At 44.5% G+C, this 15,120-nt stretch overlaps 1 protein-coding gene across 3 annotated transcripts in view; it reads left to right on the top strand.

The window, feature by feature from the left end:
• Positions 1-15,120, top strand: part of SLC12A5 (solute carrier family 12 member 5) — an 82,179-nt gene that overhangs the window by 62,136 nt on the left and 4,923 nt on the right. For 2 of the 3 annotated variants that reach the window (XM_088481931.1, XM_088481933.1), the window contains 4 exons: positions 1,704-1,826; positions 1,990-2,177; positions 4,652-4,666; positions 4,770-4,903. In XM_088481931.1, the coding sequence (XP_088338057.1) occupies positions 1,704-1,826; positions 1,990-2,177; positions 4,652-4,666; positions 4,770-4,903 (460 nt within the window). The remainder of the gene's footprint in view (positions 1-1,703; positions 1,827-1,989; positions 2,178-4,651; positions 4,667-4,769; positions 4,904-15,120) is intronic. The other variant, XM_088481932.1, reaches the window with a different exon arrangement.

Consider the following 15,120-nt stretch of genomic DNA (forward strand, 5'->3'; position numbering starts at 1 on the left):
GCTGACCAGAGTCACCGGATCACCAATGTAAGTGGAAGGAAGGGGGGTTGGGTAGCGGTAGATGGCGGCAGTGCATGCGCAGTCACACTTTGCAAACAATAGCCTGAGAACTGTGTGGAGAGGATTTGCAGGGATAGAGCTTTCTCGCAGGCTCTGGGTTCGATTCTGACCCGGTCGCAAGCGCTGTGTGCTCGCAACCGCGTCAATGGTGGGCCAGTGCGCATGTGCAAGACAGAGCCAGCTCCTTCGTGCGCATGCGCGAGACCCGGATAGCGACGGGCAATCCGTCGCTCTGGGTCTCGTACCAAAGGGGGCGTGCTGTCGATGTTGAGTGGCAGCACGCCCCCTTTGGTGGGCAGGCAGGGGGAGTGGCTGCCCAAACGGAGGCGCTCCCATGTGAACGCCTCCATTTGGGGGCGGCCCCACTGACATCACGAGTGATGTCAGTGGGAGAGATTTCGGCTCTGTTAGAGCCGAAATCTCTCTGGGGCTTGCGGCAACGAGACCCTACCACAAGGGTCTCGTCGTAAGCCCGATGGTCACGATGGTCCTGACCATCGCGACCATCTTCCTGGCCGCTCGCTATAGCTGTGGGTGGTCACCCACAGCTATGCGAGCGGCCAGGAGGCCGTTCTTAAAAAAAAAATAGCCCAACCCTGAATCAGAGCGAGCGCTCTGTCAGAGCATCTGGCTCTGAATCAGGGCCTCTGTCCCTGAGCGCAGTATTTGGTACATCCTTGCAATAATTTGTGTGATATTATCACTTTCCATTGGGATGTAGTTATGAGGCCGGTGGCCGCGATGCTGCCGGTCTCAATCCCAACGCTGAAAGCCCGACACGGGATTTAAGCTAGGCGTCAAAATACTAACGCCTATCATAATCCCAACGCCGGAACACAGAAGCACAACAGCCCGAATGAGGTAAGTCCGGGGCGCCCTTTGTGTTAGCCGCGCGGGGAGGGGAGACAAGCGCTACAGCTGAGACGGGAGTCACTCATAATATCATACCTGTAAGTAGTGTCTGGTGCTGCCATGCTCTGATAAGTGCCACTGTCTGTGCAGTCAGACAGCTGCCTACCTTTCAGTTATAGAATTAGGGACAGTGTGTGTGCATGAGGCAATGGGGGCAGTAAGTGTGTGAAGTTATGTGGGCAGTATTTATAAGTATTTGCCTGCTTGTTTGTAGAAACTCGCAAGTTTGTATGAGAAATTATTTCCATGTTCGGAAGTACCTACCAGTGTGAGCAATTATTCTCATTAATGAAAGGAAATTAGTCTCCTGCTACTGTAGGTCTAGATTGACAGACTTTCATCTTTGTTCAGTTTTAAAAGTTATCAGATCCAATAAGATTTCTCCTGAAATTGGAGACAGCAAAAAGATGTCACATCGGAAAGGAAACATTAAAGTTATTTTTTTTTCCTGATACTTGACATCTCTTTGCTTAAACTTTATTGTTAGTTTTTCTTTGGCCCACACACCCTTTGACATGCCTGTACTAGATAAATGATAGCTAGATTCCGATTTGTTGTTATGTCTAACATCTCCACTTGTCCTCTTTAGAATGATTGATAAATCTCCCCATTATTCACAGTCCCAACTTCATTTTCAATCTGTTTTGGAAACCAAATGTTAAAAGTAGAAACATGTCTGAGAAAACCAGAATCCATATTAGATGTTGTTTATACCTTATCGTTCCATAAAGATTCAGAGCATTACAGATGAATCACGTGGATCAATAAGGCGCAAGAACCCCACAAACTCTCGGCTGCATCTGAGTGTTCCAGAGGAGCAAGTAGGAGATTGTGAGGAAAAACCTGAAGAAGAGGTAACATTAACATTACAATTTTTAGTCTTCATTTTTGAAGAATTTGCCCTTGGTAACTTCACTAATGAAAATGAACTACTAACTGCACTAATGAAAGTGTTCAAATTAATTCCTCTAAATCTTTCTATTTCTCTATCCATATCTGGATCTCCTCTACAATCAGGTACAGTTAATACATGATAAAAATGCAACAGATTTCTCTAGTACTCCCCAATCTCCACCAGAGGAACCAGACACTGCTCAGGAAAAGGTGCACCTTACCTGGACAAAGGATAAGTTCACAGCAGACAAAAACAAGAGTAAAAGTCCTAGCACTTCAGAGGGGATAAAAGATTTTTTCAACATGAAACCGTAAGCATACTGTATTTATAGTATTATAAATAATACAAATTTTTGGCCATGGGAGCCAAATAAGTTATTTATAAGAAGTTATAAACATAAATGTGAAGTACAGATTTTAGATAGAGAAAGACTGGTGGAAATAAATCCACTTTGTCTAAACATTTGGAACACCTCATCTATACTGTCATGCACTTATGTTATAGAGCAGGGATGGGGAACCTCAGGCCCCCGGAATCATTTGGTCTGGCCCTCTAAGCTTTTTTCTGCTAGCCACATCTGGATAGCAGGGTGCCTATAATGGCACCCTGCAGCCAGAATCTATGCAGCAGTGCCGCCTGGAGCATCCTTAGGACGCTTCAGACGGCCACACCACTGCCCTTACAGCTCCCCGGAGCATCCTCAGGATGCTCTACTCTTCTAATCAAGCGCAGGAGCCCATTTACTCTTCTAATCATACGCAGGAGCCCATTTGGGCCTTTAGATAATTATCACACTGAAACTTGAAGCACAATAATACAAGTGATTGTTAATGCTGTAGTTACTGCTGCAGAAATGTGCTGCTGCTGCTGCTGCAGGTTTTGTGATTAGAAGTGAATCTGCATATTCATTCATGGGCACAAAGGGGATCTAAGGTTTAAGGTCAATCCAAAGTGAAAAGTTCTCTGTAAGCCAATTCCCAAGTTAATGGATATCCTATGCCTCCTCCTTTTGTTTTAAGGAGGGTTCAAACAATGACTAACCTAGAACAACACTATGGAGGTAATTTGAAGGGTGCGAAATGTTGTTGCTGCAGCATTTAAACGTTGGCAACGGTAGCCCATCTTGCGCTCTTCGCCCAGGCCGGTTGAATGCCTAATTCGCACAAAAGTGCTTGCTACCCTATGGAGTAGCGAACACTTGTGCGAGATCCCGCTGCCATAAAGCGCTGCCATGCAGATTCGATATTTGAATGTAGAGCATTCAAATGGTAAACACAGACAGATCCCCTAATCTGATACAAAACAAATAGGTCACACCAAAGTAGTTAGTACATGATACCTATGTAACATAACCCTCTTATTATTATGATTCCTTTAATTATCTGGATATATATGAGGGGTGTTATTCCTGGACCATTGAAATAATACACAGCACAAGAAGAAAAAAGTAGTCCAATAGTTGGGATGCACAGTAATGTTAGTATAGGTATATAAATATTTAATAAAAATTATGTTTTAAACATCAGTAATAAACATCCGAAATGTGTTAAAATCAGCAAAATAAAATGATAGAAAAGTAATGAAAAATAAAATAAGAATGGCTGTATTAATCTCTGTGTCCCATTAATATTGTGAGACGTAGTGTGTATACATGACTAGTGAATTGTTGCACAGAAGAGTAAAAGCAGAACTATTAGAATTCAAATAAATATAATACTGCATTTATATTCTATTACTCAATTGCAGAGAAGCACATTAGCATATTATCACTTATGTTCCGCAAATTGTGTCGCAACACTGTTGCCTGTATATTCCTACAGGGACACAATGTATATATTTATCATGTGAGGTATCACTACAAGTTCAGACCAGGACTGTATGTCCCATAATGCCATATGTTACAGTGGTGCAATAGTTGAGCCTGTATTAATGAAAGTATCCAACCAACACACCTTGTTATAATTTTAGTTACTTTGTCTCTACTTCAGTGACAATCGCCCTTTAGTAAAGATGGAACAGATAATAGTTTCTTGCAGGCACTAATTGATGGCTCTTTTAATGTCACAGTACTGGAGTCTTATAGTTAGTTATTATTTGTTGCTGAATGCCATTACATAGGCTTACACTTTATTAGCACATAATGTCTGAAACTATAGTATATATCCGTAGGCCCATATAATGCAGATTGGTCTCACTGACTCAGCATACAGCCGTAATGTCACGATCTCACTCTATCTATGGGCTAGTTTCCCTGCAAGCAACGTGACAAAAGCCGGGGTCCGTTGCTAGCTGTCACCATGCCGGCTTAGTAATACTAGGACACAGTCACAGCAGACAGCCGTTATGCCGCATGTAACACTGTGTGTTTTACAGCGGGTAGCGGCATCATCACTGTCATGTTATACACACTACAACATAGTTTCTATTCAACTGGGCGCAATATCATGTTAATACAGCCTAACGCCTTGCTTGCTATCCTATGGAGTACCGAACACTTTTGTGCGAGATCCCGCTTCCATAAAGCGCTGCCGTGCAGATTCGATATTTGAATGTAGAGCATTCAAATGGTAAACACAGACAGATCCCCTAATCTAAAAACATCAACCACAGGAGCATGACATCTTTATTTGAACAATGTCCTCCATTCTGTCCTCTGTCTGCATTTAAGTATTACATAAACTATGTAAATAAAAGTTATTTGTTGAAGTATATGTTTAAGATTACAGTATAGATGAAATGTTTTTTTAGACTAACTTTTTTTTCCTTTCCTTCTTGCAATCAAAGTGAGTGGGAGAACTTGTAAGTTCTAATATTTCACATATGCAGTAAATGTTACATTAGCAGGGTTACTATTTTAGGAGATGATTATATATTGTTTCTCATTGTTATCCCTTTTATCCAGGAACCAATCAAATGTTCGCAGGATGCACACAGCTGTAAAACTGAATGAAGTTATAGTCAAAAAGTCTCACGATGCAAAACTTGTTCTGCTGAATATGCCTGGACCACCTCGTAATAGGAAAGGAGACGAAAACTGTATCCTTTTCTGTGTCAATGTAAGTTTAAGCTAAGGCTCTAAGAAAGAGGGTTTCCCACTACAGGACGTTTGCTAGGCAACAGAGTACAAGGGGCCCATTTAGCTGTGATCAGAAGCTTTGCTGTATGTAGGCAACTAATACATTGTGCTCTGACTGTTCCCATACATAAGAACATTACAGCCATGATCTACCATTGAAATAACTTAGTGGGATGCAATTTTACTGTTCTGTTACAGGGACTTTATATTATGTTTACAATATAAACACATTAACCCAGACAAAAGGGGCATTTTAGCAAACTGACTGACTTGATAGTTTAATGGAGCTGCATGGTTTCTATTTTCGTATTAATCTGATACATAACCTTGTGAGAGGTGCAAAATCAACGTGTTAAATATAGGCATAGGTACATCTCTTAGGCCTACAAAGCAACCAGGTGCCAATAGTGTTATAATCCTAGGCAGAACATCCCTATCCCAGTAATCAACCAAAAATGTATATTATATAACTAGACCAGTGGTTCCTAACTTCCATCATCAGGGAATCTTAATATTGCATGTTTTCCATAGTTCTTGCTGGAGCACATTTTAAAAGGTGGTACTAATTATTTCACTTGTGATTCTAAACCAGGAAACATGCACTTTTCAGGTTCCCTGAGGACTGGATTTGAAAGACTGATCTAGACAATACAATTTTCAGTTCCAGATATCACATATGAACACTGAGTGTGATAACCCTAGATCAGAGGTTCCCAAATTTCGCCATTACATTCCAGGTTTTAAGGATATCCATGCTTGAGCACAGGTAACTTAGTTTCTCAGTCAATTTGGACTAAATTATGGATATCCTTATAACCCGGACTGTAATAGAGTTTATGCCCTAGATCACAGGTTCTCAAACTCGATCCTCAGGACCCCAAACAGTGATTCTGTGAAGAGACCTTCAAAACATGCAATGAAATAATTAGCTCCACCTGTGGATTTTTTAAAATGTGTCAGTGAGTACTGAATACACCTATGCTTCTGCTGGGTGACCTGCAAAACATGACTTGTGTGGGGTCCTGAGGACAGAGTTTGAGAACCACAGCCCTAGATAGTAAACCTCTCAGTCCCTGGTAACAAAATTGCATTTAATAAGCCTAGAGAGGAGTACATCTATCAGCCCCAAATATATATCTATCTACCAGGTAACTATAGGAAGTGTATTAAACCTAGACAGGAGTATATGTCTCAGTCCCATCCCATATATCTATTAGGTACCAAAAAAAAGTAAGATAAAACTAGTCAGGAGATCATCTCCCAGTCCTAGATATCTACCAGATACCAATGATGAGTACCAGATAAATGATTGTGATAAAACTAGGTAGGATTGCATACAGTACATCATTATTGTGATAAAACTAGGTAGGATTGCATACATCAGTTCAATATATCTACCGGTTATGAAAAAAATTAGAGTTATGATAAAACTTACCTTTGTTAACGCTCTGTTTTCAAAGTCCAAAGTGAGACCTTGGGGCAGTGATTCCCAACTTTGGTCCTCAAGGCACACTAACAGTCCTGGTTTTAGTGATATCCATGATTGTGCACAGATGGTTAAATCAAAATAACTGAGGTACTAATTAAGTCACTTGTGCTCAAGTATGGCTATCCCTAAAACCTGAACTGTTGGTGTGCCTTGAGGACCGTGGTTGGGAACCCCTGCCTTGGGGTGTAAGTGGTGGATGAGGACACCGGGCACCACGCATTTAAAGCTTTAGCTCCCAGGATGCACCAGTCCATCCCCCTATACTTTCATTTTCTTCTTCAGGGTCCATAGGGCTCCACAGGGAGACATGGGGATGTTGCAAAGCAGTAATTTAAGGGTGGGGACGCTTCTGCACTGAGAGGAGAATCCGGCGCCCAAATTAAGTATCCTGAGAGTCAAATGTATCAAAGGTATAGAACCTCAGAAAGTTATGGACAGAGGACCATTTGACCGCCTTACAAAGCTGTTTCGCTGAGGCGCCACGGCGAGATGCCCATGAGGGACCCACAGAGTGAGTAGAATGAGCAGTAACAGTAACAGGAAGGCCTGCCTGTGTGTAAGCCTGTCAGATAAGTCATGCGAAGCCATTTAGCCAATGTTTGCTTGTAGGCTGGCCATCCCTTCTTGTGAAAGCCATAGAGCACAAATAAGGAGTCTGATTTCCGAAGGTAACTAGTACGGTCCACATATATCTTGAGGGCATGGACCACATCCAAGGAGGCCTTATCTGCCGAGAGGTCTGGTGATTGAAAGCCAGGGACTACAATTTCCTCATTAATGTGGAAACTAGTAACTTTTGGAAGGAACCCAGGGCAAGTCTGATGTACCTCCCTATCCTGGTGGAAAATTAGAAATGGGGAACCGGAGTGCGCCCTTAAATCTGACTCTTCTGGCTGACGCTATAGCCAGAAGAAAAAGAGTCTACGCTGTTAACCAACTGAGTTCCACAGAATCCAGGGTTTCAAATGGAGGACCATGGAGGGCATGAAGAGCTACTGACAAATCCCAAGGAGCCACTAGAGGGACAAAGGGAGGTTGCATCCGGAGGACACCTTGGAGGAAGGTGTGTATATCCAGTAGTGGAGCAAGCCTATACTGGAACAAAATGGACAGAGCAAAGACATGCACGGGCAGGCAGAGTCCTAGGTCCAATCCAGCTTGAAGGAAGGCCAGGACTCTGGAAATCCTAAATACCTGGGGGTCGTAGCTTCTGATACGACACCATTGGAAATATGTATGCCACACTCTTTGGTAGAACCGAGCAGGGGCTGGCTTACGCGCACTAGCCCTGATTCAGACCCGCTCGCTGCCGGAGGCAGCTCGCAGGTCTGAAGGGCGTTTTTTTTTTTGGACCGGCCAGGTGATGTGGGTGACCACCCACAGCTTTAGCGAGCGGCCAGGTGATGGTGGCGATGGTCCCGACCATCTCAACCATCGGGCTTGCGACGAGACCCTTGTAATAGGGTCTCATCTGCCGCAAGCCCCATTCAGCTGCCGGCTCTAATATCTTATGTCGTCAGTAGGGCCGCCCCCCAAACGGCAGGCGGGAATGGCAAGCCACCCCCCCTGACCCGCCTACAAAACGGGGAGAGCTGTAGATCAACATCGACAGCCATCCCCGTTTGTAGCGAGCCCCGGAGTGAATTTCTCACTCACTCTGGGGCACGCGTGCGCACTGCCCGGCCATCGATCCGCTTGCGAGCACTATGCGCTTGCGATTGGGTCTGAATCAGGCCCACTGAGCATAGTTTTAACTACAGCGCTAGAGAAACCTTTTGACCTCAGCAGGGATGTCTCAAGAGCCACGCCGTCAAAGACAAACAACCCTGGTCCGGGTAAAGGCAAGGACCTTGAGACAGTAGGTCTGGTCGTTGAGGCAGCAGGAATGGAATGTCGATGGAGAGACTCCGAAGATCTGAGTACCAATGATGTCTGAGCCAAGCTGGAGCCACCAGCAGGACAGTGCCTCCGTCTTGTTTGAATTTCCGAAGAACTTGAGGAAGAAGGAAGACTGGAGAGAATAGGTATGCAAACTGTAAGGTCCACTTCACTGCGTCTACAAAGGTTGCCTCGGCATCTCTTGTTCTGGACCCGTACATTGGCAGTTTGTGATTGTGTCAGGAGGCCATGAGGTCCACCTCTGGGAGGCCCCATCTACTCACTAGGAGTTGAAACACCGCTTGGTGAAGCGACCATTCCCCGGGATACTGAGGAAGTCTGCTTCCCAATTGAGAAGGCCCGGAATGAACATTGCAAAGATGGCCGGGAGGTAATCCTCGGCCCATGTCAGAATGCGTGACACTTCTGTCATTGCTGCCCGCCTTCGAGTGCCTCCTTGATGGTTGATGTAAGCCACTGTTTTGGCATTGTCGGACTGAACCTGTACAGGTTTTCCATGAAGTATGTGCTGGGCCAGTTTGAGGGCCCTGTAGACAGCTTGAAGTTCCAATATGTTGATTGGCAGGGTTGATTTAGACCGAGGTCCAACGGCCCTGAAAGGAGTACAGACCGGTCCCAGCGCCCCAGCCCCGGAGACTGGCATCTGTTGTTAGGATTTCCCAGTCCGGGATCCAAAAGGGACGACCCTTGGTTAGATGAGTTGTCTGTAGCCACCAAGATAGAAACAGACGCACCTCCGGAGATAGCACCATCGTCTGAGCTTTGATCCGATGGAGTAACCCATTCCACCTGGAGAGGATCAACCTTTGCAAAGGCCGGGAATGGAACTGAGCATACACCACCATGTCGAAGGTGGACACCATGGATCTCAGAACCTGCTTTGTCTAGTGGATCGACACTCGGCGACTGTGGAGACATCTGCGCACTCGTAGTTGAAGTGTGGAGATCTTGTCTGATGTCAAACAGATTCTCTGATCCTGAGAATCCAGCAGGGCTCCCAGAAGAATCATTCTCTGTGAGGGATTCAGGGAGGACTTTTTCCAGTTGATTAACCATCCATGCAGGAAAGCAATGGCTAGTTGCAGATGGCGGTGAAGCACTTCTGGAGAACCTGCTAAGAGCAGGTTGTCCAGATATGGTAGCAGTCACGCTGACCACACAGGTAGGCCGCCATGATAGCCATAATTTTGGTAGACACCCGTGGAGCTGTGGATAGTCCAAAGGGCAGAGACTGTATTTGGAAGTGTTGCTGTAGTATAGTAAACCAAAAATATCGCTGATGAGAGGGCGCTATAGGTACATGTAGGTATGCATCCTGAATATCCAGAGATACCCTGAAGTCCCCAGGCTCCATAGCTAGGATAAAGGAGCATAGGGTTTCCATCCTGAACCTTGGAACCCTGAGGAATTTGTTCAGGGATTTGAGATTGAGGATAGGCCGATGAGACCCATTTGGCTTCTGAACCAGAAAGAGAGTAGAAGAATAACCAGTCCCCCGCTGATAGTGGGACTGGCACAATTCCCCCTGCTTGCAAGGACTGTATGGTTTTCTGGATTTGTAAGGCTTGGTTCGGGTCTGAAGGAGGGCCTGTGTAGAAAAACTGGTGAGGGGGCCATCTGGGGTGTACCCGTGAGAGACCACTTCTCTTACCCAAGCATCTGTGGTGGGTTGACACCAGTACTGGGAAAACTGAAGAAGTCGGCCTTCCACTCTGGGATCCCCAGAGGGAGGCCCGTCCCGTCAGGCTGAGGGTTTATCCTCGGGTTTTGAAGTAGGGCGTCTGGTGTTCCAGGTCTGTTGGCCCTTGTGGAGGCCGACTGCCTAGGAAAGAACTGGCCTTTAGGCTTTCCTTGAGGACGAAAGGACTTAAAAGATGTAGTCCGAGGCCTTGTAGTAGAAGTTGCTGAAGGCAGAAATGCAGTTTTTGATGCTGCCAAGGTGGTTACAATCTTGTTAAGGTCTGGACCAAACAAGATCTCCCCATTATAGGGTAATCCTTCAAGGCCTTTCTTGGAATCCGCGTCTGCCTTCCATGAGCGCAGCCACAGGGTACGGCAGGCAGACACAACCATGGCCGAGACTCTAGAAGTTAGGAGACTGGCATCCAATATTGCTTCTCCAATATAGGAAGCTGCATCTCGAATGTGAGCAACAAAAAGACATCTGATCCCTAGAAGCCTCTGAGGGAAAAGAGCCTTCAAGTGCGTCAGCCCAGCTCTCTATAGCTTTAGTCACCCATGCAAAAGCCATGCTTGGACAGTCAACAGACCCTGAGAGTATATCTATTTCAGACAAGCTTCCACCTTCCTATCTGTAGGATCCTTAATGGAAGTAACTGTAGGAATAGGCAACGTAGCGCTTTTAATTAAACGCCTAACGTGAACCACCACAGGGGGTGTTTCCCACTTTGCACAATGAGCCACAGGAAAAGAGTAACATGAGGTCAGACGTTTTTGTGTTGAAACCTCTTAGCAAGTGATTGTCAGGCTGCAGCCATGTGTTTAGCTAGTTGATCCGATAGAAAGTGGCTTCAGCAGAATTCCCTCTATCGTTTAAACAGAGAGTGCTTGGATTTAGGAGCTGGCTTGTCATCTTCTACAGCTCGCACCAAGGCAGAAATATTAATCTTTGACCGACTCTCATCCTGCTCCAGAGGGGAGTCAGGGTTAGAGAGATCAGCATCTTCTGCCTCCTCGGATGATACCTCAGAATCCGAGAGTTGCGTGGACTGATGATAACACAGGATGCTTGAAGGGCTTACTGGGTAGGGTCTTTTCACCTTGCAATATGGTTTGAAAGGCATTAGATGTAGCCACCAGACTCAAGAGAGTCTGGAGTACATCTACCCATGATGGGGGCACAGGAGGTACCTATAAATTCCTGAACCTGTTGTGGTAACCCCTAAGGGGGAAATATGGCCTGCTGCAATAACCCTATAGGGGGAATAACAGCCGGTACAACTAGGCGGTCTGAAATAGTGGCCAGTACCTGAGAAAAGGAAGCCCAGGGGGGCTCTTGTACAGGCGCTGGGTGGTCTGATGGGCCTGGTGGAGTATAACACTTAATCCATAACCTATCTTGTATCAAATCCTCCTCACTTAAGCCTGCAGCACATAATTTGCATGATAGCAGTATGGGTGCAGATGCCTGCTTGTTACCCTTGCCTTTGCTATAGACATAGCTGCAGAGTAATATGGCACTGGGTATAATGCAACCACTGTGTATGTAGGATACTAGTAGGAATGCAATATACTGGTCCTGTCTTATGCTTGGGTAAGCTGCAGGAGCACACAGCCCAAATATGGCACAGTGCACCGAACTGTATGTGACAAACCTCACAAATACTTTGTTCTATAGATGTGAAGCACAGGATTCCTGCTCCAAAAGTACCCTGGTGGTATAGTGGATCACGATGGACAGAGCCTCTGTCCACACTCAGAGCCTCCATCTGTCCAGAGACCGGTGGTATGACTGCCAATGCGCGGGGGTCATCGCTAGCAATGACCTGCCTTACCTGTCCCCTTGCGTCCAGGTTGCAGTTTGGGTCAGTCCGCGGGGCAGGCTAGCGAAGACCCCGGTATGCCCTCCGAAATCCCCAGCAGAAACTGGCATTGCGGCGCCCAGAGGGGCGATTGAGCGGCAGCGCAGACGTCCTGTGGACAGTCTGCTGCTGCCGCTCACAGGAAAATATATAATAAACAAAATCATAACTCCATAATGGTGACAAGACTCCGGCCGGGCACAAACGAAACTGAGGTGCCGCTAGCTCGGGGTGTATGAGGATGGACCGATGCATCCTTTAACTGCGTGGTTTCCTCATGCACCACATACACTCCAAGTTCTCCCTGTGGAGCCCTATGAACCCTGAAGAAGAAATAAGTGTAATAACCTTAAACAGGAGTACATTCCTCAGTACCAAATATCTAACAGGTACCAAAACTTGTTTTCCTCATTGCCGAATATCAAAAATTAATTAGACAAATGTGCATTCCCCAGCCCCAGATATCGAATAGGTTGGAAAAAAATTGTGTGATAACCTTAAACAGGTGAACATTCCACAGTCCCATCTGCCAGGTGCTAAAAATGAGCAAAACTGGAGGCTCAGATGTATGCAAATAGATTCCAATACCTGTCTACTTGTGATCTATAGATGTAGACCTTACCCAACTATCTGGTGTTTTTCAAAATGCATAATAATGAAGTTCATTACATATAATTTTACACATTAGTAAGATTAATAGTTTAAAGATAATTCCCCATTAAATTCTACATCAGGTGTGAAATGTACAACTCAATCCCCAAGGGTCTTTCCAGCTAATGCTCTTAATCACAGTCAATGACTATAGAAACATAGAATTTGACGGCAGATAAGAACCACTTGGCCCATCTAGTCTGCCTCTTTTTAACGTTGTGGTAACCTCAAACCCTATTTGATCATTAGTTATGTGTAAGGATATCCCTAAATCTATCTCAAGCATGTTTAAATTGCTCTACTGTCTTAGCCTCTATCCCCTCGTATCCACAACCCTTGCCGTGAAGTCATTTTTCCTCCAATTTCTTTTGAACATACCTGCCTCCAGTCTCAGTGCATGTCCTCGTACTTCTCTTCCTTTGAAGAATGTCTCCCTCCTGTACCTTGTTAAAACCCTTCATATATTTGAAAGTTTCCATCATGTTCCCCCTCTGCTCCAAACTATACATATTGACATATCTTTGTCTTTCCTGGCAAGTTTTGTGATGTAGGCCATGCACCAGTTTAGTTGCCCTTCTTTGTACAGTCTCTAATGTGCTTATATCTTTCTGGAGAGTTCCTCCAGAACTGAACACTGACCTATACAGGGGCATTATTACTTTTTTCTTCCTGCTGCTGATTCCTCTCCCTATGCAACCAAGCATCTGACATGCCTTTCTCATTGCTTTGTTACAGTGCTTGCCTGCCTTTAAGTCACCTGAAATAGCGACTTCCATTATAGTGTCGTTTATACTATATTTTGCCTTTGGGATTAAGAAATCATAGCAAAAACACCTCCATGATATAGAATTTATAACTACATCCACCTGGAATTGGAGCGCCACTTAAATAAAGTACACACATTTGGTATCCCCTTAAACAATAAACAACACAAGTTGGACAATAAAATGTAAAAAATGGGAGAATACTAATGCTGAATTCCTTAGTGTTATGTGTGGTGTAGCTGCTGTCTGGGAAGTAAGAGAGGTATAATTCCTAACCTCTATAGATAGAATAGTAAAAGTACAAAGATGATTCCCAAAGCGCTTTTAGTAAGTGGAGTGTGTATGGATAAGCGAAATAACTGCTCTGCTTTGTTAATCAAATGATTGTTTATGTAGAAAGATAAAAACAAACTGAAATACCTCAAAGAATTGCATTTACATTGCAAATAAATAGATTTTCTTTCATCTGTAGTAATGTTTTGTGAGTTGACTTAATTATGTGAACGTAGCTAAGCATTGTTTTGCCGACTCCTCAGTGACAGGAGACGGGTGCTGCACTGGAGCATTACGTGCAGCATTCGGCTCCTAACACAGTGAGGGAGTTAGCACTGCACACAGACTGGTCCCCGAGGGCAGTCTGCATCTCCAGGGCCCCCGGAGTGACTAAAATGGGGTTTGGGCCACGCCCTACCTGCGAGGCCATGCCCCGTTTTTGCCGGCGCTCGCTACAATCCTATCTGCACCGGGTGTCACCATGTTTTGCAGTACAAAAACATGACTAATGGTATGTCTCCAGAGGTGCAAAATAGGCAAACATTTCTGGCAGTGAAAATGTTACAAAAGTTATATTGGATTGCTAAAATTTTGTTCGCTTACAAATTTTTCATTGCTACTGAGCAGGGTCTAATTGGTATAGTTAGCTATTATTTGGGTATTCCAGTAGTCCTTCAGATTTCCTCACGGGACTAGTAAAAAAAAAACCCCTGATTTCAGTGTCTGCTCACTGTTCTGCTGCAAACAATAGGCAATGCATATTTTTGTTACCTAATTTACAGTGCTGTCTATAGCTGGATTAATCTGAACCTGAGAAAGAGATACAGGGCCATATTCAATTTGAAGCAAAATGTCAGATGACGTAATTTTCGCCTGTTTTAATTATCCCCGTATTCAATTTCAATTACTTTTCGCCGGTGCGAAGTCTTTGAAAAAAACGGGGATAAGTTTTCACCATGTTTTACATGGCGAAAAAAGTACAGAATTGGGGTTTAGGGGTGCAGGCTTAAAAAATATATATATATATATAAAGCCTGCACCCCTGGGAATAGTCCCTAAACATGAACTGTGTCAAAAAAAATAAAATAATAAAAATAGGGACACCCCAAAAAAATTTATTTAATTTTGGGGTAAAAAAAAAAAAATATGGGGAACACATTTTTAAATAACGAAATTACTTCAGGAGGGGTAGCGACAGGTGTATTTTTCAAGAATTTTCAAAATACACTTTAGGGACTTATTTTTCAAACCACTTCTTCATAGACGCAAATATGCACCTGCCGCGGCTATTACAAACCCCGACTTCCTTCAGCAAGCAAAAATGGGAGTACCCATAGCGATCCCCCATGTCTGGACATCTTTAGGGGGGTCCCAGGCACATTTCCCGAAAATTCCCATTTTATTTTCGCAGATCAAAGTTTTGCCGGGTGCCATTTTCGCTCCTTTTAAATTGAATGCAGGGATAAGCGGGCACGCACCCGATACTTTATCCCCACTCTAACCTCCGATGTGGAGCGAAAAGTCCAGCACAGACTTTTCGCTCCCATATTAAATATGTC

This window comes from Taudactylus pleione, unplaced genomic scaffold, assembly GCF_031769625.1.
Source record: "Taudactylus pleione unplaced genomic scaffold, aTauple2 ptg000279l, whole genome shotgun sequence".
NCBI classification, from domain to species: domain Eukaryota; kingdom Metazoa; phylum Chordata; class Amphibia; order Anura; family Myobatrachidae; genus Taudactylus; species Taudactylus pleione.